This window comes from Canis lupus, chromosome 23 (genome assembly GCF_048164855.1).
Source record: "Canis lupus baileyi chromosome 23, mCanLup2.hap1, whole genome shotgun sequence".
NCBI lineage: Eukaryota > Metazoa > Chordata > Mammalia > Carnivora > Canidae > Canis > Canis lupus.
The window spans coordinates 37674878-37698742 of record NC_132860.1 but is presented as its reverse complement, the minus strand read 5'-3'; the positions used below and the strand labels follow the sequence as shown (position 1 = coordinate 37698742).

The 23865-nt window shown below is 34.8% G+C and overlaps 1 protein-coding gene across 13 annotated transcripts in view; it reads left to right on the top strand.

Annotated features, from left to right (window-relative positions):
• DLG2 (discs large MAGUK scaffold protein 2) overlaps window positions 1-23865 on the top strand; it is a 1975849-nt gene that overhangs the window by 261991 nt on the left and 1689993 nt on the right. For all 13 annotated transcript variants that reach the window (XM_072794850.1, XM_072794842.1, XM_072794854.1 and 10 more), the window contains exon 3: window positions 15520-15665. In XM_072794850.1, coding sequence (XP_072650951.1) covers window positions 15520-15665 — 146 coding nt within the window. The remainder of the gene's footprint in view (window positions 1-15519; window positions 15666-23865) is intronic.

The following is a 23865-nucleotide window of genomic DNA, read 5'->3' as shown; positions in this document are numbered from 1 at the left end:
TTAAAGTATTCTTGGTAACAGGCCTTGGAAAGTTTTTGTAAGAGTTCCTTAGGTTTGATTTTCCTTCCATCTGGTGATCTGAAGAAGTTCCTAAATGATATTCTAGTCATGCATTTACAATGAGATATGCTTGTTTTAGCATTGATACCATTCAATTAACCCCCAGTGTTCCATTAGGCAGATTACTGCTCCATTTTGTAGCAAAAAGAGTGTAGGCTTTTGTATCAAATGTGGATTCCAATCCTTGCTGCTGCTCAGCCTCATGACTTTGTACAAGTTGCAGTTGCTCCATCCCTAAAATAGATGTAATAATGATACCTCATAATATGGTGACAAGCCATAGTGAAATAAATAATGTTTTCAAAGTATGGATGCATAACATATGTGGGTAAAGGACAAATGCTAATCGCTAATTTCTTTTCTTTTCCTCCCTCAATGAGTTATAACAGTACCTAACCACAGATTGGAAGATATTTAGAGTTTTTGGGGGTGGACAGGGGCTATGCAAGAATATGGAATTTAAAACCCTATAGGATCATACAAGATTAATTATAGTTATTTATCAGTCCAAGATTTATAGAGTTTATATGGTAAGTCTTTGTGAAAGAAAAAGGATTTTTAACATTCCTGGATCTTGGATGATTGATGTGAAATTGAAGGTTAATTATCTCCTAGATATAGAATAAGACACACCTGGTGGTGGTTTGGGAGTTAAGTGCTGACAAAAGGTGCCTGATTTGCATTAACAATATCTTGAGTTTATTTAGTGTCTGCTTTTTGAGCAGCTTGAAGTATCACACTTATTCATCAAAGAGATACTTTGAATTAAAATTTGTTTTAGGGGTTGTATTTTTAAAAACCCTTTTTGAGGAAAAAAATACTGTGTGTTCCTTCATGTACATCTTACTGCATTTCTATTAAAATTTTTCTTTCAATTAGCTACATTTTTTAAACTTATAAATAACAATTTTCTGCCTCCTTCTGAAGCATTGATTCTACTTCATTACTCCAAGTGTCTGTATTCTTGACTATTCTTGAAGAAATGACTCCTCACTAGACATATTCTGTGTTCAGGTTTCCAACATTTAATGAGACTTCCTGTGTACACAGCATTGTTCAAAGGTGATGCATTAGTAAAAAGAATAATAGCTAGCAATTATTCAGGATGTTCTATGTAACTGTTTAACTCTTTGAAGTCCTTATAGATGTAAATTTTTTAGGTGAAGAAACTGAGGCTTAGAGGAATTAAATTTAGTAAGTAGCAGAGCCATGACCTTCCATCTGACTTTAATGCTCATGCTTTAGCTTTTAAATTATTATGTTACTTCCCTTATGTTCTATTGATCTTCTATCTCTTCCATCACATTTTGTAATTTATACTTTGTCCTATTTTAATATTTTTCCTGTACATATTTTTAAATAAATATTACCTGATTTCTCAATTCCATGTTTATCCACAATATCTCCTAGTTGCCTTAGTGTTATTAAAAACTTTGTATTTTGATATAGTTTCAAACCTACAGAAAAGTTAGTACAAAGAATAGTACAAAGAACTCTTGTGTACTTTACCCAGATTTCACCAGTTGATTACATTTTCTCCTATTTATCATTTTCTCTATGTGTGTGTTTCTATCCTTATACATATATACATATATATATGTGCATATTATTAATGAACCCTTTGAGAGTGAGTTGGGGATATTAGTCCCCTTTATCACTAAATACTTCTATGTATACTTCCTAAAAATAAGAATATTCTCTTGCATAAATTAGTGCAGTTATCAAAATCAGGAAAGTTAACAGTGATGCAATGCTATTATCTTATGCACAGTCCACATTCAATTTCATCAGTTATCTCCAAAATGCCTTTTATAGGTATATTTCCCAGTCCAGAATCTATCCAGGATTAATTGCCATGTATCGTTAGATCCCTTAAATCTTCCATACTTCATAAGCCTTCTTCTATTTTTTTATTATTAGTTTTTGGAGCAAAGTGATATAATTGTATGTAGTGCCTTAATAAACCATGTGGAGGAGGATGTTGTGTGCATTTTCTAATTGGAATAGAACCAGGAGTAACAACTGGAGAGGCAGCCAAGGAGAAATTGAGTGTGGCCTGGGAAGCCAGCAGGCTGTCAACATGTGTCCTACAAGGTGTCACTTTCCTGGTTATGGGTACCAGTCTGTGAAGTCCGGTCTTTAGTTTGGTAGGCTTAAAATTGGACTTTGCTAGAATATCAAGGTGACTGGCTTTCTTGAAGCTGACTATAAGAATTATAGTCACAGAATACTCTAACCATCAGAATCTAACTCTTAAGCTCATTAGTGAATTCTCTTCCTCTGGAATAGTCTAGACTAGAGCTCTTCTTTCCTTGACCTTGACATTTTAAAAAATTATAGGCCAAGTATTTGTAGAATGCCCTACAATTTGATTTTGTCTGATGTTTCTTCATGATTAAATTCATTTCATTCATTTCTGGGAGCAGTATCACAGATGATGTCATGTTGGTCTTGGTACATGGTAATGAGAGGGGTTAGTTTAATTTGTGGGAAGATACTATTAGACTATGTAACATGTTCCTTGTCATTTTTTTACCCACGATTTGAAGTGTCAATTGGTGATTTTCTATCATTTCTCCTGTATATATTAGTTGGAATTCTACTGTATGGAAGAGTTTTCCCTTATCTATCTATCTGTCTATCTATCTATCTATCTATCTATCTATCTATCTATCTATCTAATCTATTTCAGGATATTACTCATGGATTGTTATTTTTTCAATAAGTTATAATCTATTATTAAGTTCTTTTAATGGTCAGATTATTCCACATTTGGTCAGTAGGAGCCCCTTCAAGCTGATTTTGTGTCCTTTTGATGTGATCCCATAATTTTTCATCACTTCCTTATGTTCTGGTGCAACGGAATGTCCCAGGTTCATTTTATAATTTCCCTGCTGTAGCCCTCAAGTGAACCTTTCTTGCTGCTTTTAGTAGAAGAAAGTATTTTAAAACTAACATTGCCTCCCTTATCCCTGCTTTCCTCCCTCCTCCTCCTCCCTCCCTCCCTCCTTCTCCTCCTTCCCTCCCTCTCTCTCTCCCTCCCTCCTTCCCTTCCTTCCTTCCTTCCTTCCTTCCTTCCTTCCTTCCTTTTTTTGCTGTTGTGCTTTGTCTTAGGCATAGAAAAAACACAATCATATCAGAACATTGTGGAAATTTGATGGAACCTTTGTGTGTAAACTTTTCTTCCTTATCTTGCCTTTTCATTATTTGTTTGATTTGAATATGTGTTAGTCTTTGGACTCTGAGTTTCCACTTATTCCTGCTTTGATTTAGCCTCTTATGTTCCCTATCTTGGTACTTGATTTGTACCTACTACTGACCTTGCTTCCACTTTGTTCTTGGCTGTAAAATTTAACTTATGTTTTCTTTTCATCCACGTTTAACTTAAGCCTACTTCTCATATTCAATTCCTTTCTTCTGGTCACAGGTAATATCCTTAAAGAATCTTGTCTGGCTGCAAGCCTAAGATTAAGACACCTGCTACACTGCTAATGCCTTTTTAAAAAAATTTTTTTTTATTTATTTATGATAGTCACAGAGAGAGAGAGAGAGAGAGAGAGAGGCAGAGACACAGGCAGAGGGAGAAGCAGGCTCCATGCACCGGGAGCCTGACGTGGGATTTGATCCCGGGTCTCCAGGATCGTGCCCTGGGCCAAAGGCAGGCGCTAAACCGCTGCGCCACCCAGGGATCCCACTGCTAATGCCTTTATTGGGGATTTCATTTCATTTCTTTTTTTTTTTTTTAAGATTTTTTATTTATTCATCAGAGAGAGAGAGAGAGGCAGAGACACATGCAGAGGGAGAAACAGGCTCCATGCTGGGAGCCCGACATGGGACTCGATCCTGGGTCTCCAGGGTCACACCCTGGGCTGAAGGCGGCGCTAGACCACTGAACCACCAAGGCTGCCCGGGGATTCTGTTTCTATATTTTATTGTGTCTTGGAGTTAAATGGGCCAGGGCAAGGATAATTTTTTTCTTTGCAGAAGAAACTAAGGTGTCTGGATGCAGCATAAAGAAATTGGATATGAGCATTTATCTGGTTCTCCAAACAAAACCAAGTGTTCAGGAAAGGCTAATGGAACACTACACTTTGTAACATTGTTAAATTTAGCAAGATCAACTGTGTTATACTGTTCAGCTGAATTCATTATCACATTTGTGGTATGGGAAACCCTACAGAGAACAAGAGATGCTAGAAGAAGCATAAAGCATATGTTTTAAAAGAAGGCACATCTTACAAAGATTACCATGTCTTTAATGAGGCTGGAAGACAAGAATCTTGAGCTGATTTCAGTGAATTCTTGGGATTAAACAGCTTTGGTGAGTTATAGCCACATGTGCCAATCACAAAAACTAAATAACCAACAATAACAAGCTCCAAGGAGATGATCACAATTATTTCCATCAATACTAAGCCTTACAGCATGAAGGCTGGGATGGGAGGAAGCAAAAAGAGCTTTTTCCTAGTCACTTTTATTCCAGCCTGTGAGTTAAGAGATAAGAAAGTATGTAAATATGTTAAACATTCTGCATTCCGGTTACTTTTTTGTTTTACTGTACTTAAGTAGATAATTGCAGAGCAATTTGTGAGTCATACAACAAGAAGTCTCATGATTTAAGAGTCATATTTTTTTAAAAGCTTTTATTTATTTATTCATGGGAGACAAAGACAGACAGAGAGAGAGAGAGAGAGAGAGACACGGAGAGAGAGACAGGCAGAGGGAGAAGCTGGCTCCGTGCAGGAAGCCCGATGCGGGACTTGATTCCCAGACTCCAGGATCACACCACGAGGCAAAGGCAAACTCTCAACTGCTGAGCCATCCAGGTGTCCTGAGAATTATATTTTCTTAATTCAAGTCGTGTACAAGGAGATCCATTTCTGTATCACTCACCATATTCACAATTTGTCCAAAAAATTTTGGTCATTTAAAAAAAAAAAAACAAATCTTACTTACTTAAAAAAAAAGATTTTCAACTTTTGAGGATGAGGATATTCAGAATGAATTCCTCAGATGCTTGAAGGCACATCTCAAACAGGAACTCAAAGGTCTTCTGAGGAAATAGCACCATTATTGAAATAAATATGCCATGTTGGATTGTCTTTGCTTGGAAGAAGATGAAATATTTTCAGTATATGAGCTTTTAAGGGGGTGTTTAAACAGACAATTCTATTTATTATGGATTGCCTTGATCATACTGTTTGATATTTGAAGACCTAATGTTCCAAAATCATCATCACAGAGGCCAGATCCTATCTTTATGGAGTATAGGTTGAACCAAAAGAGAAATTGAATGGAGTAGGGACGGTCTCAGACCTCACCTAAAAGTTGATTTTATTTGTTTGTTTCAAAGTGTCCTAAAGTCAAAGTACTGAAATATAGTTCCTTTTAATTGAGCTTGTAGGTAATTAAATCTGAATCAGTTTAGTTAACATTCACTAAGTAATTATTGGCTTTCAATCAATGGGCAGAGTGCTTTTGCCAAATGGGTTATCTTACTGGTATTTCCCCCCGTCCTCCCATATCCATCACCCCCTCCCCCCAACTCTGAAGAAGAAGAGTATTGTAATAATTCATCAAGGATATTTGAAATGAGAGTGTGAGCCTTAGGTTCTAATTCCATAGGTGCTATTTCTTAGGTCCAGTGTTCCTGGTGGATCAGAAACCATTGACATCACTTGGGAGCTTATTAGAAATGCAGAGATCCAGGATTGACTCCTAACCGTAATCATAATTTAAATTTAACAAGATCCGTGAGTGCTTCAAATTCATGTGTACATTAGATTCTGAGAAGCACTTATCTGTGAATTTGACAATAATTTATAAGCTATATCAAAAAACAATTATGAGGTCAAAATGTGTATGCCTTCAAGAATTTGAGGAATTTATTTTGAATTTATTGTCAGAAGTGGCAGAAACTTTTTATTTGCAGAAGGAATGTGCAAAATAAAAACTGCTAGCAGTAGTGATCAAATCAAGCAGTCAAGTCACATAGAAACATAATTTAAATAATACGCAAGTTTTCTCCAGTCCTAAGTGTGGAGAGATTTGACTTTATTTAATGATTTTTATTTTATTTGATCTTTAAATAGAGAGGGAATGTAAATAAACTAAAATTAGCAAGCATTCATCGTGTGCTTACTAAATGTAAAGAATGAGGCCAGATAGTAGACAATAATGTGACTGGCCAGGACATCATCTTTATTCCTAAGGGCCTTGCCTGGTACTTAAAACTTACTTACTGAATTGAAATGTTGAATTGAGGACAGGTGGGTGAACAGCTACATCTAATATAAGGTAGAATGATAAATAAAGATTAAATAGATCTAAGCAGTACCTTCTGGAAACAGGAGGAGGAAAGCAGCAGCATTGCCCACCTCCTCCCACAACTCCCCACATGAGCGTTTTTCCTTTTTTTTTTTTTAATTTTTTATTTATTTATGATAGTCACAGAGAGAGAGAGAGAGAGAGAGAGAGAGAGAGACAGGCAGAGACATAGGCAGAGGGAGAAGCAGGCTCCATGCACCGAGAGCCCGACGTGGGATTCGATCCCGGGTCTCCAGGATGGCGCCCTGGGCCAAAGGCAGGCGCTAAACCACTGCACCACCCAGGGATCCCCGTTTTTCCTTTTTGATGCATAGCTGCTTAGTATTCTTACTCTCACTCACATCTCACTCAATTGAACTCAGTTTTAGTAAGAATGTTTTCTGTGCTGTTGACATTTCATATTTAGCTCTCTGACTTCAAATATTCTTTTTAAAAAAGACTTGATAGTGGAAGTGGGCATTGAAGCAGAAGTAGGATTTCTATGTGTGGGAAAGGGCATCTGAGCCTAAGGAAATGTGAGCAAGAGATAGTGAGGGCCTCAACTTTGCACTGAGAATGTACAGGAAGTGGTGGTGGGGGTGATATTAGAGAGTGGTGAAAAGAGATGCTTTGAAAGTGCCCAACAAATATAAATCAGGCATTAAAAAATACACCTGCCTAATCAGAAATAAAACTTGACATTGGTTGTAGAATTATTTTCAAATTTAAATAAGCTTTGACTTAATTAAAGTTACCTTTTTCCTCTCTAGTGGTTGATTAGGTAGGAATGATAAGTAGACAAAGGAGTGAAATAGACTATGAGCTTATTATCAGGTTTGGGGGTTATTTATTTATTCATGGGAGACAAAGACAGAGAGGCTGCAAACTTTGCAAAAATTGTTTTACCCATTGCAAGTCCTTACTCTATAGAGAATGGCTGCAGAAATCTTTACAGGGATTCTTTTTTCTTTTATGTTTAGTTAATGCTTGATACAGAGAATGTTTTTGGATTCCACTTTTTTTATTCCTTATTTCTGACTTTTGTTAACCCAATTAGCACCCTTCAACCCTTACTATATTCAAATATCTGAGGACTTATATATGTAAGGTTTTTACCTTATTTTTTATTTTATTTTTATTATTGAAATATAGTTGATATGTTATTTTAGTTTAAGGTATACACATAGTGATGCAACAATTCTATATATTACTCAGTGCTTATCACAATAAATATAGTCACCATAGAATGTTATTACAATATTATCAACTATATTCCCTATGTTGTACTTTCTCTTAGACATTTATTATATAACTGAAAGTTTGTACTTCTTAATCCCCTTCACCTATTTGGTTCTTCCCCCCAACATCCTCCCTTTTGGCAAGCACTAGTTCTCTATATTTGTAAGTTTATTTCTGTGTGTGTTTGTTTTGTTTTTTTAGATTCCACATATAAGTGAAATCATATGGTATTTGTCTTTCTCTGTCTGACCTATTTCAGTTAGCTAATACACTGTAGGTCTATCCATGTTATCACAAATGGAACACTATAATTCTTTTTTATGGTGAGTAATATCCCATTATGTATTATACCACATTTTCTTTGGTTACTTCATACCTTGGCTCTTGTAAATAATGCTGCTGTGAACACAAGGATATTTTGGATATTAATCCCTTGTTGAATATGTCATTTGCAAATATCTTCTCTCATTCATAGGTTGCCTTTCCATTTTGTTGGTAGCTTCCTTTGCTATGCAAACCCTTTTTCTTTTGGTAGTCCCAGTGGTTTATGTTGCTTTTGTTTCCTTTTCCCAATGAGACATATACATAAATATGTTACTAAGGCCAATGTCCAAGAGATTACTGCCTATGTTTTCTTTTAGGAGTTTCATTTTTAGGTCTTACATTTAGCTCTTTAATCCATTTTGGGTTTATTTTTGTGTATGGTGTAAGAAAGTGGTCCAGTGTCAATCTTTTGCATATAGCTGTCCAATTTTCCCAACACTGTTGAGGAGACTGTCTTTTCCCACTTGCATATTCTTGTTACCTTTATCATAGATTTATTGACCATATAAATGTGGACTTATTTCTAGGTTCTCTATCCTGTTCCATTAATCTATATGTCTGTTTTTGTGCCAGTACCATACTGTTTTGATTACTATAGCTTTGTAATATATCTTGAAATTTGAGATTGTGGATAATCCCAGCTTTTGTTCTTCCTCAAGACATCTTTGGTTATTTTGGGTGTTTTGTGGTTCCATAAAAATTTTAGGATTATTTGTTCTTTTTGTCTTCTGTTCTTACACATTTTCCAAGCATGACTTCACAGCTACTTTATTGCTAGTGGTAGAATAAAGTTGTAGCTATGCATAAAATTTGAAGATTTGTAAGTTTTCTATATAAATTTTATTATTTATTTTAAATTATTTAAATTTATTATTTATGAATCACTTAAATTTGTATTTAAAAATATATGTAATATATACAAAAGAGTATATATAATTAATATATAACATATTAATATATAACATAACATGTATATAACATATAACAATAAACATTTCTGGAATCACCACCCAAATCTAGAACTAGACCATTGATATTAGTTTCTACCTATGTTTCCCTCCCTTACCCATTTTCTTGACCATATGGGTAATTACATCTTTCCATGTATTTCTTTGCTTTGGTCTAAATGTTTCTTCACATATGTATGTATATATGCCTAAAAATATATACTTTAGTTTTGTATGTTTGTTAACTTTACAAAAATATTTTTGTGCTGAGGCTTGCTTTTCTCACTCAGCATTGTTTTCAAGATTTATTCATGTCATTTTATGATACTGTAGTTTATTCATTTTCACTGCTGCATAAATTCCATTTTAAAAACATATCGCAGTTATTCAGTTTCCTTTTGGGTGAACACTGGATTGTTTCTAATTTTTTGCTACTATGATCTGCGCTACTAAGAACATTTTGGTTTGTTTCCTGGTACATATGTGCAAGAGTTCATTTGGGATATGTATTGGAAAGTAGAAATGCTGGGCTATAGGGGAAACAATTGTTCAGTTTTACAAGGTAAGACAAGATTGTTTTCTAAAGTGGTTATAGGGTGAGGAGATAGAGTAATTGGGTGATGGGCATTAAGGAGGGCACATGATGTGAAGAGCACTGACTGGGTGTTATAGGCAACTGATAAACTATTGAACACTACATCAGAAACTAAAGATGTACTGTATGTTGGCTAATAGAAAATAAATAAAAAAAAGCTAAAGTAGTTATAGCAATTCTCACTCATCAGGAACAGATATAACTTGCTATTGATGCATATGTTTTTCTTTTTTCAGGAATATATTTTTCCTTTACTGTGAAATGACTGCCCATACTTTTCACCCATTTTTTTCCTTCTGACTTATATGTCTTTTCATATTTGATTTGTAGGCTTTTGCATATCTAGATACTGTTCCTTTGCCTATGTGTTATGAAAATGTCTCCTCTAAATTCATGTCATCTTTTTCACTTTCTTTATTGAGGTGTAATTAATACATAACAAACTGCACATATGTGAAGTGCATGATTTAGTATGTTTTGAAGTAGGTATGTATCAGTGAAACTATTAGCATGATCAAGATAGTAAACGTATCCACTACCCCTTACCATTTCCTCCTATCCCTTGGTAATCCCTCTTACTTATTCTTCCCTGCAATCCTTCTCTTCCTTAATTCCTTAGCAACTACTGATTTGTTTTTCTGTCAGTATAGAATTAATTTGCATTTTCTAGAATTTTTTATAACTAATATAAAAACTTGCATTCATTTTTGTCTGATTTTTTCACTTGTTCTAATTATTTTGAGATTCATCCATGTTGTATGTATCAATAGTTTGTCCCTTTTTATTGCTGAGTAGTATTCTTTTTTTTTTTTTAAAGATTTTATTTATTTATTCATGAGAGACACAGAGAGAGGCAGAGATATAGGCAGAGGGAGTAGCAGGCTCCATGCAGGGAGCCCGATGTGGGACTTGATCCGGGGACTGCTGGATCATGCCCTGAGCCAAAGGCAGATACTCAACCACTGAGCCACCGAGGCATCCCACTGAGTAGTATTCTATTGTATGGCTACACCAAATGTGTTTATTCATTCATCTTTTGATAACATTTGGGTTGTTTCCAGACTTGACTTTTAATAGAGACATAGACATTTTCCTTTCTCTTGGATGATACCTAGAACATGAATGGTTGGATCGTATATTAGTTGTATAAACTTTTTGAGAAGCTAAACACTGTTTTTTTTCAAAGTGGTTTTACCATTTTTCATCTTCAGTATCAAGTACGAGTGTTCCAGTTCCTTCATATCCCTATCAGGGCTAGGTATAATCAGTGTTTTTAATTTTAGCCATTCTAATAAATATGTAGTGGTATCTTATTGTGGTTTTGATTTTTCATTTCCCTAGTGACTAATGATGTTGAAAACCATTTCATGTGTTTATTTGATATTATTTTTATTTTATTTTCTTTCCACAAGATGTTATTTATTTATTTATTTATTTATTTATTTATTTATTTATTTATTTATTTATGAGAGAGAGAGAGAAAGAGAGAGAATGACAGAGAGCACAAGAAGTGGGGAGGAGAGGGAGAAGCTAAACAGGGAGCCTGATGTAGAGCTCAATCTCAGGACCCTAGGATCATGACCTGAGCTGAAGGCAAACACTTAACTGAGTGAGCCACCCACTTTCTTCAGTGAAGTGACTGCAAATCTTTTAGCCATTTTTCTGTTGGATTATTTGGCTTCTAATTGTGTTTTGAGAGTTCTTTATATATTCTAGATACAAGTTTTTTTTTAAATCATATATATGATTTGCAAAGGAACAATTCTATGCTCATAGTTATTTTCTCCCAAAATTCTAAAGTTGTTATTCTACTGTTGTCTAGCTTACATTATTGCTTTTGAGAAGTCTGTTTAATCTTTTCTCTCTGACTACTTTCCTGATCTTTGCTTTGTCTTTGGTATTCTGAAATTTTATTATGGTATGTGCATAGCTTTTATTTATTCTCTTTAATATAAGCTATTATTTTCTGTATCTGTGAATTCATATTTTCATAAGTTCTAAAAATTTTATATCCATTATCTCTTTAAATATCACTTGTTATTTATTCTATTTTATCCTTGAAGACTACAAGTACATAGTCAAATAATACTTTCATATACTCTATTTCATCTTTCTTATGTTGAATTATTGCTAATTTTTTGGTAATATTTTCCAATTCTGCTTTGTTTAATCTGCTGTTTAACACATCCATTGAGTTTTTAACTTTAAATAATTACACATTTTTCTAACATTTTATTTTGAAAGTTTTCGAAGAGCAAAGTTATAAGAATACTACAGTGAGTACCTGTACACCTACCACATAGATTTTATAACTTGCATTTTCTTATATTTGTTATATATTAAATATATATAAAATATCCCTCTAGCCATCCATTAATCCATTTATAAAGAATTGTATTTTTAATTTTTATAAGTTACATTTGTTTCTTTTCATTTTGCTTACTCAGTTTTACTAGATCCTTGTTATATGCTCATCTTTGTGAGTATGGCCATCATTTATTCAACACTTTGCATAGCTTTTCTTTGTTCTATGTCAGAAAATTCCAAAATCAACAATAACTGGGCATGTAACCTATCGTTTGGTGTTGCTGCTGAATTTCATTTATATTGACATACTTTTCTGTTGATTTGTGACCTTGATTGTGAGCTCATTTCTTGATCCTAATCTATGAGAGTCCTGTAGCCTTGAGACTTCCTACGGAAAATATTTTCTTCTGCTCCTGCCAGTAGCAAATAGGGAGCCACTGGCATATAATTATTTCAGTATTCCTTGGGGATCTTGGCTCAATGATGAATTTCAGGGCCAGCTTCCTTACCTCTACTTACTGATATGAGGGTCTGTATGTTGATAGCAATTCTGCCATAGGTATATGTCCTCATATCAACCCCATCCCTTTTGTTTGTCAACTACTGTTAATCCAACCTCCCAGCTGATATGATTTAAGCTCAGGTTTGTTTGTTTTTTTTTTGTTTTGTTTGTTTTTTTGTTTGTTTGTTTTTTTTTGTGTGTGTGTGTGCGTGTGTATTTTTAAGATCATTCTTGGAGACCCACCCCATCTGCTGAAATACCAGTAATGCTTCAAAGTGCCTAGTTGATCTGAAGAATACTTAGTCAACCATAGTGTCAGAAGCAGATGTCATCAAAAATACTTTTTCATATATTAAAAAGTTGTAAAATTTAACTTTGTGTGATAATTTTTAATAGTATTTACATCCTAAATCTGAAAATGGATTTATGAAAGCATTCATTTTGAGGACCCTTTGGGCAGGTTTCTAACAATGATTGTATAATGCCATTTATTTATTATTAAAAGATTTTATTTACTTTTTGAGAGAGAGAGAATGTGCATGAGCTGGGGGAAAGGGCAGAGGGAGAGGGAGAAGCAGGTTCCTCTCTAAGTGGGGAGTCTGATCTGATGATGTGGGGCTCAATCCCAGGACACTGACATCCTAACCTAAGGTGAAAGCAGATACCTCGCTGAGCCATCCAGGAGCCCCTGTGTGATGCCTTTTAAAAAGGCAAATTAAAAATAACCTTTTTATTTTAGAGTAGTTTTAATGCTTACAGAAAAGTTGCAAAGACAGTATAGAGAGTTCCAACCTATCCCAAACTCTGTTTCTCCTATTATTAACATCTTATACCCACTGTGGCAACTAATAACAAATGTTGATATATTATTTGGAAATTAAGCCCTTACTTTATTCACATTCCTCAGTTTTTAGCTAATGTCCTTTTTCTATTCCAGGATCCCATCTAGGTTACCACATTACATTTATTTATTGTGTCTCCTTGAGCTCTTCTAGACTGTGACATTTTTTTCCGACTTTTCTCACTTTTGATTAGTTTGCAGAATACTGGTCAAGTTTTTTTGTAGACTGTCCCTCAACTAGAATTTTTCTCTCTTATGATTAAATTAGGGTTATGAGTTTTGAGGAGGTACCTCAAAACTTTACCACAGAGGTAAAGTGCCATTCTCATTATATCTATAGGTTGCCTGCTATCACCATGGCTCTTCAATGATGATATTAGCCTTGATAATTAGACTGAGGTAGTTTTTGTTGGGATTCACCTCTCTAATGTCACTCTAGTTTCCCCTAATTTTAATACTATACTCTTGAAAAGAAGTCAGATCATACTTAAGGGGTGGAAAATTATGCTTCATTTCCTTGAGGACAGAGTATCTAAATAAATTATTTGGAACTTCATCAAGGGTGATTGTCTATTTACATACATATATATATATATATATATACATATATTCTTTAATTTATTCATCCATGTATGCACATAATGGTATAGATTCATGTGCATTTATTTTATATTTTTGGTTATAATCTAATACTACTGGCCATCTTTGTTCCTTCTTGTAACTCATATTGTTTTGACATGCCCCCATTGTAGCAGGGCTTTGTGTGTGTGTAGGGGGGTGGTAATGTTTTCTCATTTATGGGTATTACAAGATGTTGTAGGACTCATCTTGTTGTTTTTCCTGCTTCAGTAATAGAATCAACCATTTTTTCAAGAAGCTCTTTATTAAAACCATGATCTGAGCTCCAGATGTGCTTGTTGCTATTAGATTTTTTTCCTGCTAGGCCCTCTCAGCCTACAAATACATAAGAAATCTAGGAAACATATATACACATAATCATTTTTATTTATATTCATAGTTTTCTATATCTAACTCCTTTTCTCCCTTCTTCCTTTCCTCCTCTTCTTCTTTCTTCCTTCCCCCTTTCTCCCTTTAAAAAATTTGAATTCATATGCATAGTCCCAATCCTAATGCAGTTCCAATTTATTTATTCATTATTATTTTTTTTTTTTACCATTTGTTGGAGAATGCTATATAGGGGCCAAAGTCTGGGTATTAAGTTCAGTCTTACTGGAATTTCATTAATTCTAGGTCCTTTCAGCATACTCAGTAAGAAAATATATGTGGTGTATATTAACCTGTATATAAACAGATCTGTAAACATTTCTATATATATCTATTTGTACCTCTATTAAGCTGAACAGGAGTTTATAATGATGTCTCCAAATGTAATCCAAAATCATAGGGATCATTCTAATCCTCTCCTCTTACCTATCTCACTACTCCAATAGTGAGAAACTTGGTTCCCACCAACCACCATCAATTTAACTGTTCAATTCTAGTCTGCAAGTAAAGTGGTTCCAAAGTTACTAACTTTACTGCACCGTGGGAAACAAATTTATCAACTACAGAGCGGAGTCGAGATTCTTTTGTAATAATGCCTTCATCTTTGGTTTTACGGTTTCTACTCATTTTCAGGATGTCACCTTTTTCTCCTACTGCCTCCAGAGAGGTTATTTCACACATTTGTAATACAGTTAGATTCTTTTGTCACAATCTGTGTTTCATCTTAGGATTCCCTGACCTCCTAAATGATTTTTTAAAATTTGCATATATTAAGATTTACTCTCTGTGCTGTAAAGTTCATAGGCTTTGACAAATGCTTCATGTTACATGTCCACTACTACCATATAATTACAGACTATTTTTGTCACCCTGTGCTTTACCTACTTAAACATCCTCCCCACCCCCAGAACCTTTAGTGATCACTGATCATTTTACTCTCTTTAGTTTTGCTTTTTCTAAAATATTGTATAAATGGAATCATACAATATGTACCTTTTTCAGAGTGGATATTTAAACCTAGTATTTAAGATTCATCTGTTTTTACATGGGTTGATAGCTCATTCCTCCTTATTTCTGACTATGGGCTTACTATAGTTTATTCACTGATTGAAGGACATTTTGGTACTTCCAGTTTTTGCAATTATGAATAAAGAATTCTCATGCAGGTAAAAATGCAGTTTTCAGGATTCCCTTATTTTTGTTATTTTTCTTTGGGATCATGTGTATATGGTTCTTCTAGTCAGCAAAATTTTTCATATATATGTGCAAAAATTTTCATATATATGTGTGTATATATATACATATACATACATATATTATATATGTATATATATATAAGCTATTTATGTGATGATACATGGCATTTGATCCTTCCCTTACATTTTTTTCACAGATATTCAAGAATTTTATGAGGTGACATTGCTAAATTCTCAAAAAAGTTGTGATCAGAAGATAGAAGAAGCCAATCAAGTTGCACAGAAATGGGAGAAGACATCCCTTCTTGCTCCATGCCATGATAACCTTCAAAAGTCTGCAGAGGTATATGTTGAAACAGCTAAAAGAACTGAATAATATTATGACTTACTTATGCCAGTAGAGTGGTCACCGTCCTAGTAGTAGTAGTAATCATTATCAACAGATGGCAATAATATTAATATAAATGTAGTTATACCACATCATATACAGTATTTACATATAAAAATCCGGATTTTGGGATCCCTGGGTGGCGCAGCGGTTTGGCGCCTGCCTTTGGCCCAGAGCGCGATCCTGGAGACCCAGGATCGAATCCCACATCGGGCTCCCGGTGCATGGAGCCTGCTTCTCCCTCTGCCTGTGTCTCTGCCTCTCTTTCTCTCTGTGTGACTATCATAAATAAATAAAAATTAAAAAAAAAAAATTTAAAAAAAAATCCGGATTTTGCCAAAAAGACAAAAGGGCACGGGAAAGACATGATTCTTCACATTGTACAAGTGAGTTCTGTTATGAATATTGTGATGGTTTGAGTTAACTCAAGTCTATAGCATTTTGGAATTTCAGAACATGGTTCCACATGCAATACAGGAAGGAGATGGGATTGGAAAGTGTGGTCTGGCTGTCATCTCCATAGGCCGTATATCCTGGGGTGTTTTAAAATGACCCATTAGGGTTTAGGAACAAAATAGTAGAATTTCCATTTATATTTTTTATCATGTTCTTTATATTTTTCAAAATTTTATGTAATATATAATTTATATTATATAGTGTATTAACAGTAATACATATACATTTAAAAATAAATATAAGGCTAGTAGAGTCAAATGGTTTTTATATATAAAATTATGAGATCAAGAAGTTTGGAGAATACCATTGGAATTAATAGTTACCAAAGAGTAAGGCAAGTTGAAGAATGTCTCAGGTTCATAACTGAGGACTAATAGGGAGGCAGGGACAGATCAATGATATTCTAAGTGGCATTCAATACTGTGAAGGCAGGTAGTAGTATACACACACACACACACACACACACACACAAAGACACTTGCAATCTGTCAAGACTGTGTAGTGAAGTGGACTTGGAAGCTACATGGATTCCTAGTGCTAATCAATGATGCTCTGCTGAATGTTTGGATTGTTAAGATTTAGGCCTGTGATATACTTTCTATCCTGCTCTGAACTGATTTGAAAAATGGCCTTTTCCAGGCTAAGTTTGATGATTACTTTAGTTTTTTGAAGAAAAAGTTAATAATAATGTGTTGATAACAACTATATAAATTTTATAAAATATTAAAAGCATTACAATCTTAATTTTAATACCAATACCTACAATTATTTTGACTTTTTAAGTTTTTTCTGTACAAGTATATGCACATAAAATTTGTACACCAGAATGTGTGTTTTCTTTATGATTTTTAGATGTAATACTGTATTAATAATACTTTCCCATGTCATATCATTAGATGCTTTTTGAAAATATTTTAATGGCTATATAATATTCCATCATTTGGAATTTACTTAAATAGTTCCCTATTCAATATTTAGGCTACTTCCAGTTTTCAGCTATGAATAATGCTAATATAGATATCTGTGTGTATCAACCATTGTGTGTTTTCTGATGAAACCACTGAGTTCAAAGACATTGAAATTTGTAAGCCAAATTGATACAAATTGTCATGGTGCTTTGCAGGATTATACTACCAGCAGTGTTTGAAAGGCATTATCTACCTAAACCCTCAGCAATATTAATTATTTAAAATATTCATCAAATTAATAGATACAATTTGTTACCTGATGGTTTAGATTGTAGTTATTTATTTATTATTAAGACTTAACTGTTTTACTTTACCTTTTATTTTTTTATTGATGCATCATTGACACATGATGCATTAGTTTCAAGGGTACAATATAATGATTGGACAACTCTATACATTATTCTATTCTTTCGAATACAGCTACTATCTGTCACATACAGCTCTATTACAATACCATTGACTATATTCCCTGTGCTATACCTTTCATCCCCTTGACTTATTCATTCTATCACTGGAAACTTGTACCTCCTACTACCCTTTACCTGTTTTACCCATCCCACAACTCCTGCCCTTATGGGATTGGCAACCACCAGTTCTGTATTTATGGATCTTTCTTCTTATAATTATTGGGTATTTATATTTCTTTAAGTTTTTATTTAAATTCCTGTTAACATACAGCATAATATTAGTTTCAGGTGTACAATATAGTGACTCAACACTTTTATACAACTCTCGGTGCCCAATAAACGCACTCCTTAATCCCCATTACCTATTTAACCACTCCCCCCCACCTCCCCTCTGGTAACCATCAGTTTGTTCTCTTAGCTAAGTCTATTTCTTGGTTTGCTTCTTCTTTCTCTTTTTTCCCCCTTTGCTCATTTGTTTTGTTTCTTAAGTTCCAAATATGAGTGAAATCATAGAGTATATGTTTTTCTCTTACTGATTGATTTCACTCAGCATTCTCTAGCCCTATCCACATTATTATGAATGGCAAGATTTCATGTTTTTATGGCTGTGTAATATCCCGTGTGTGTGTGTGTGTGTGTGTGTGTTTGTGTGTGTGTGTGTGTGTGTGTGTATACATCACATTTTCTTAATCCATTCATCAGATGATGGAATCTTGGGCTGTGTCTATAATTTGGCTATTGTAGATAATGCTGCTACAAACATCAGGGTGCACGTATCCCTTTGAATATTTATTTTTGTATTCTTTTGGTAAGTACCTAGTAGTGCATTGCTGTATCACAGGATAGTTCTATTTTTAACTTTTTGAGGAATCTCAATACTGGTTTCCAGAGTAGCCGCACCAGTTTGCATTATTTTGATGAAGTCTCAGTAGTTTATTTTTGCTTTTGTTTCCTGTGCGTCAGAAGATCAATCTAGAAATAAGTTGCTACCACTGATGTTAAAGAGGTTACTGCATGTGAATTTTTAGTTTCAGGTCTCACATTTAGATCTTTAATCCATTTGGAATTTATTTTTGTGTATGGTATAAAAAAGTGGTACAGTTTCATGCTTTTGCATGTTGATGTCCAGTTTTCCCAGCATCATTTCTTAAAGAATCTTCTTTTTTCCTTTAGATATTCTTTCCTACATTCAGTATTATGTTAAATAACAGCCGTGAGAGTAGATATCTCTGTGTTGTTCCTGACCTTAGGGATAAAGCTCTCAGGTTTTCTCATTGAGGATGATGTTAGCTGTGCGTATTTCGTATAAGGCTAAGGCTTTTTTTTTTTTTTATGTTTAGGTATGTTCCCTCTAAACTTACTTTGTTGAGGGTTTTTAAAATAATGGATATTTTATTTTGTGAAATGCTTTTATGCATCTGTTGAAATGATCATATAGTTCTTTTGTTAGTGCAGTGTATCACACTGATTGACTTGCAAATACTGAACTGCTGTTGGATCTCAGGAATAAGTCCCACTTGATCATGGTGAATGATTCTTTTAATGTACTGATAGATTCAATTTGCCAGTATTTTATTGAGAATTTCTGTGTCCATGTTCATCAGGGTTATTGGCTGTAGTTTTCTTTTTTGGTAGTCTTTGGTTTTGGTATCAGGGTAATGCTGGTCTTATGAAATAAATTTGGAAGCTTCCCTTTCATTTCTGGTTTTTGGAATAGTTTAAGGAGAGTAGTTATTAACTCTTCTTTGAATGTTTAGTCAAATTCACCTGTGAAGCCATCTGGCCCTGGACTTTTGTTTGTTGGGAATTTTTTGATTACTGAATCAATTTCTTTGCTTTTCTTTGCTTTTTGTTGGTCTGTTCAAATTTTTTATTTCTTCCTGGGTGGGTTTCGGTAGTTTATGTTTCTAGGAATTTATCAATTTGTTGGGCTATAGTTTTTCATAATATTCTTTTCTAATTGTTTGTATTTCTGTGGTGTTGGTTGCTCTTTCTCCTCTCATTTCTAATTTTATTTGAATCCTTTTTCATTTCTTTTTATAAGTCTGGCTAGAGGTTTGTCAATTTAATTAATTTTTTCAAAGAACCAGCTCCTCATTTCATTTATCTGGTCTACTGTATTTTTAGTTTCTCTATCATTTATTTGTGTTCTATTTTTTATTATTTCTCTTCTGTTGGCCTTAGTCTTTGTTTTGTTTTTTAAATTTTTTTATTTATTTATTTATGATAGTCACAGAGAGAGAGAGGCAGAGACACAGGCAGAGGGAGAAGCAGGCTCCATGCACCGGGAGCCTGACGTGGGATTCGATCCCGGGTCTCCAGGATCGCGCCCCGGGCCAAAGGCAGGCGCCAAACCGCTGCGCCACCCAGGGATCCCGGCCTTAGTCTTTGTTGTTCTTTTCCTAATTCCTTTGTATAAGATTAGGTTGCTTATTTGAGATTTTTTTTTTTTTTGCTTCTTGAGGTAGGCCTGTATTGCTATAAACTTCCCTCTTAGGACTGCTTTTGCTGCATCTCAAAGGTTTTGGACCATTGTATATTCATTTTCATTTTTTTCCATGTATTTTAATTTCTTCTTTGATTTCCTGGTTGACCCATTCATTGTGCGATAGCATGTTGTGTAACATTCATGTAGTTGTGGTCTTTCTAAATTTTTTCTTTTTGTTGACTTTAATTTCATAGCATTGTGGTCAGGTGCATGGTATGATTTCAGACTTTTTGTATTTGTTGAGGCCTGATTTGTGACCTAATAAGTGATCTGTTCTGGAGAATGTTCCATGTGCACTTGAAAAGAATGCATATTCTGCTGTTTTAGGATGGAATGTTCTGAATATATCTGTTAAGTCTGTCTGGTCTAGTGTGTCATTCATTCAAAGCCATTGTTTCCTCATTGATTTTCTGTTCATTGATGTTAGTGGGTGTTAAAGTCCCGTACTATTACTGTATTATTATCAATTAGTTCCTTTGTGTTTGTTAGTTATTGTTTTTTTTTTTTTTTTTTTTTTTACTTAGGTGCTCCCTTTGTGTTTAAATATTTACAATTATTATATCTTCTTGTTGGATTGTCCCCTTTGTGATTATATGATGCCTTTTTTGGTCTCTGTTTATTGTCTTGGTATTAAGGCCTAGTTTGTTCAATGTAAGTATTGCTACTTTAGCTTTATTTTGACATTGATTTGCATAATAAATATTTCTCTACCCCCTCACATTCACTCCACAGGAGTCTTTAGGCCTAAACTAAGAGTCTCTTGTAGGCAGCATGTAGATGGGTCTTGTTTTTTTTTTAATCCAATCTGATACCCTGTGTCTTTTGATTAGAGCATTTAGTCCACTTATATTCAAAGTAATTATTGATAGATATTTATTTGTTGTGATTTTATCATGTGTTTTATCATTGTTTCTGGAGGTTTTCCTTTCTTGTCTTTGTCACTTTTGTTCTCTCTTCTGCACTCAAAGGAGTCCCCTTTAATATTTCTTGTAGGATTGGTTTAGTGGTCATGAACTCCTTTGCTTTTTGTTTGAGAAACACTTTATCTCTCCTTTATTCTCAATGATAGTTTTGCTGGATAGAGTATTCTTAGCTGTATATTTTTCCAACTCAGTACTTGAAATATATCATACCCTGCCTCCTGGTTTGCCAACTTTCTGTTGAGAAATCTCCAGCTATTCTTATGGATTTTCCCTTGTAAGGTAAGGACTTCTTTTGTCTTTCTACTTTTAAGCTTTTTTTTCTTTACAGTATATTTTCCAAATTTAATTACCATATGTCTTGGTGTTGGCCTGCTTTTGTTGATTTTGATGGAAGTTCTCTGTGTCTCCTGGATCTGAATGTCTGTTTCCTTCCCATTTTCTGGACTTTTTGGCTATTATTTCTTTTTTTTTTATTTTTTTATTTTTTATTGGTGTTCAATTTACTAACATACAGAATAACCCCCAGTGCCCGTCACCCATTCACTCCCACCCCCCGCCCTCCTCCCCTTCCACCACCCCTAGTTCGTTTCCCTGAGTTAGCAGTCTTTACGTTCTGTCTCCCTTTCTGATATTTCCCACACATTTCTTCCCCCTTCCCTTATATTCCCTTTCACTATTATTTATATTCCCCAAATGGATGAGAACATATAATGTTTGTCCTTCTCCGACTGGCTTACTTCACTCAGCATAATACCCTCCAGTTCCATCCACGTTGAAGCAAATGGTGGGTATTTGTCCTTTCTAATAGCTGAGTAATATTCCATTGTATACATAAACCACATCTTCTTTATCCATTCATCTTTCATTGGACACCGAGGCTCCTTCCACAGTTTGGCTATCGTGGCCATTGCTGCTATAAACATCGGGGTGCAGGTGTCCCGGCATTTCATTGCATTTGTATCTTTGGGGTAAATCCCCAACAGTGCAATTGCTGGGTCGTAGGGCAGGTATATTTTTAACTGTTTGAGGAACCTCCACACAGTTTTCCAGAGTGACTACACCAGTTCACATTCCCACCAACAGTGTATGAGGGTTCCCTTTTCTCCACATCCTCTCCCAACATTTGTTGTTTCCTGCCTTGTTAATTTTTCCCATTCTCACTGGTGTGAGGTGGTATCTCATTGTGGTTTTGATTTGTATTTCCCTGATGGCAAGTGATGCAGAGCATTTTCTCATGTGCATGTTGGCCATGTCTATGTCTTCTTCTGTGAGATTTCTGTTCATGTCTTTTGCCCATTTCATGATTGGATTGTTTGTTTCTTTGGTGTTGAGTTTAAGAAGTTCTTTATAGATCTTGGAAACTAGCCCTTTATCTGATATGTCATTTGCAAATATCTTCTCCCATTCTGTAGGTTGTCTTTGAGTTTTGTTGACTGTATCCTTTGCTGTGCAAAAGCTTCTTATCTTGATGAAGTCCCAATAGTTCATTTTTGCTTTTGTTTCTTTTGCCTTCGTGGATGTATCTTGCAAGAAGTTACTATGGCCGAGTTCAAAAAGGGTGTTGCCTGTGTTCTTCTCTAGGATTTGATGGAATCTTGTCTCACATTTAGATCTTTCATCCATTTTGAGTTTATCTTTGTGTATGGTGAAAGAGAGTGGTCTAGTTTCATTCTTCTGCATGTGGATGTCCAATTTTCCCAGCACCATTTATTGAAGAGACTGTCTTTCTTCCAATGGATAGTCTTTCCTCCTTTATCGAATATTAGTTGCCCATAAAGTTCAGGGTCCACTTCTGGATTCTCTATTCTGTTCCACTGATCTATGTGTCTGTTTTTGTGCCAGTACCACACTGTCTTGATGACCACAGCTTTGTAGTACAACCTGAAATCTGGCATTGTGATGCCCCCAGATATGGTTTTCTTTTTTAAAATTCCCCTGGCTATTCGGGGTCTTTTCTGATTCCACACAAATCTTAAAATAATTTGTTCTAACTCTCTGAAGAAAGTCCATGGTATTTTGATAGGGATTGCATTAAACGTGTATATTACCCTGGGTAACATTGACATTTTCACAATATTAATTCTGCCAATCCATGAGCATGGAATATTTTTCCATCTCTTTGTGTCTTCCTATATTTCTTTCAGAAGTGTTCTATAGTTTTCAGGGTATAGATCCTTTACATCTTTGGTTAGGTTTATTCCTAGGTATCTTATGCTTTTGGGTGCAATTGTAAATGGGATTGACTCCTTAATTTCTCTTTCTTCAGTCTCATTGTTAGTGTATAGAAATGCCACTGACTTCTGGGCATTGATTTTGTATCCTGCCACGCTACCGAATTGCTGTATGAGTTCTAGCAATCTTGGGGTGGAGACTTTTGGGTTTTCTATGTAGAGTATCATGTCATCGGCGAAGAGGGAGAGTTTGACTTCTTCTTTGCCAATTTGAATGCCTTTAATGTCTTTTTGTTGTCTGATTGCTGAGGCTAGGACTTCCAGTACTATGTTGAACAGCAGTGGTGAGAGTGGACATCCCTGTCTTGTTCCTGATCTTAGGGGAAAGGCTCCCAGTGCTTCCCCATTGAGAATGATATTTGCTGTGGGCTTTTCATAGATGGCTTTTAAGATGTCGAGGAATGTTCCCTCTATCCCTACACTCTGAAGAGTTTTGATCAGGAATGGATGCTGTATTTTGTCAAATGCTTTCTCTGCATCCAATGAGAGGATCATATGGTTCTTGGTTTTTCTCTTGCTGATATGATGAATCACATTGATTGTTTTACGGGTGTTGAACCAGCCTTGTGTCCCAGGGATAAATCCTACTTGGTCATGGTGAATAATTTTTTTAATGTACTGTTGGATCCTATTGGCCAGTATCTTGTTGAGAATTTTTGCATCCATGTTCATCAGGGATATT